General features: G+C 36.6%; 1 protein-coding gene across 1 annotated transcript in view; it reads right to left on the reverse strand.

Annotated features, from left to right (window-relative positions):
- Nucleotides 1–1,177, reverse strand: part of LOC106875724 (out at first protein) — a 31,796-nt gene that overhangs the window by 6,492 nt on the left and 24,127 nt on the right. Inside the window, exon 2 of the mRNA XM_014923969.2 lies at nucleotides 720–854. Coding sequence (XP_014779455.1) covers nucleotides 720–854 — 135 coding nt within the window. The remainder of the gene's footprint in view (nucleotides 1–719; nucleotides 855–1,177) is intronic.

Raw genomic sequence — 1,177 nt, forward strand, 5'->3', positions numbered from 1 at the left:
TCCAATGTAGGAGAGGTACGCATGAGTGGGCTGGCTACACTCCTGGCAGAGGCCTTGGATTTAGGTCTCACTTGGCTTGCCGGGTCTTCTCATGCACAGCACATTTCCAAAGGTCTCGGTCAGAAATATATATATATATATATATATATATATATATTATATATATATATGTATGTATATATATATTTCTATCTACCAAATGCATTCACAAGGCTTTGATCAGCTCTAGGCTATAGTGAAAGACACTTGCCCATAATGCTACATGGTGGGACTGAACCTCAAAATCATGTGTTTAGGAAGCCAAGTTCTAAACTACACAATCATGTCTATTCTCACACAGCCACACTTGTACCTATATAGTCACACCTGCACCTATACTGTCATACTTACACCTATACAGTCACACCTGCACCCATATAGCCACACCTGCACCTATACAGTCACACATGCACCCATAGTCACACCTGCACCTATACAGTCACACTTCCACTTATACAGTCATGCCTGCACCTATTGTCACACTTGCACTCCATGCCTGCACTTACACATGTACATCTGCACCTATACATCCTTGTCCCTAATAAAAACAGTGATAACGAGTAATTTGAGAATTGAATGACTGAACTCTTCAAGGACCAGCCAAGTGCTTACACTACAATATTCTAAGTAAAATTAGTAATATTTTATAGGGAAAGAATCAAAACATGATTAGAACTAACCTGACGTAATTTGGACATGGCATCAGAAGAAATGAATTCATTCTTTAAGTAGTGCATCACAAAACACATGACTTGGTGCTGTGTTTGTCCTTGTTCCTCCTCAGGTAGCACAACAGCTCGGAATATCTGGATCTCCTAAACAAATAACAAACAAAAATTAATTCATTAATTAGAAATCTATATTAATGAGAAAATAATTTTTTTTTTTAAACACTGATGGTAAAAGTATTTCTATATGTTTATTATTAACATTTTACATTTGATAACATAGGAGCAGTTGCAGCTATGTGGTTAATAAGCATGCTTCCTAATCATGTGGACCTGGTTTCAGTCCTATAATACAGCACCTTGGGCAAGTGTCCTTGACCAAAACCTTATGAGTGGACTTGGTAGACAGAAAATGAAAGAAGTTTATCATGCATGTGTGTGTGTATATATATATATATATATATATATAT

The sequence above is a fragment of the Octopus bimaculoides genome, chromosome 5, assembly GCF_001194135.2.
Source record: "Octopus bimaculoides isolate UCB-OBI-ISO-001 chromosome 5, ASM119413v2, whole genome shotgun sequence".
Lineage (NCBI taxonomy): Eukaryota > Metazoa > Mollusca > Cephalopoda > Octopoda > Octopodidae > Octopus > Octopus bimaculoides.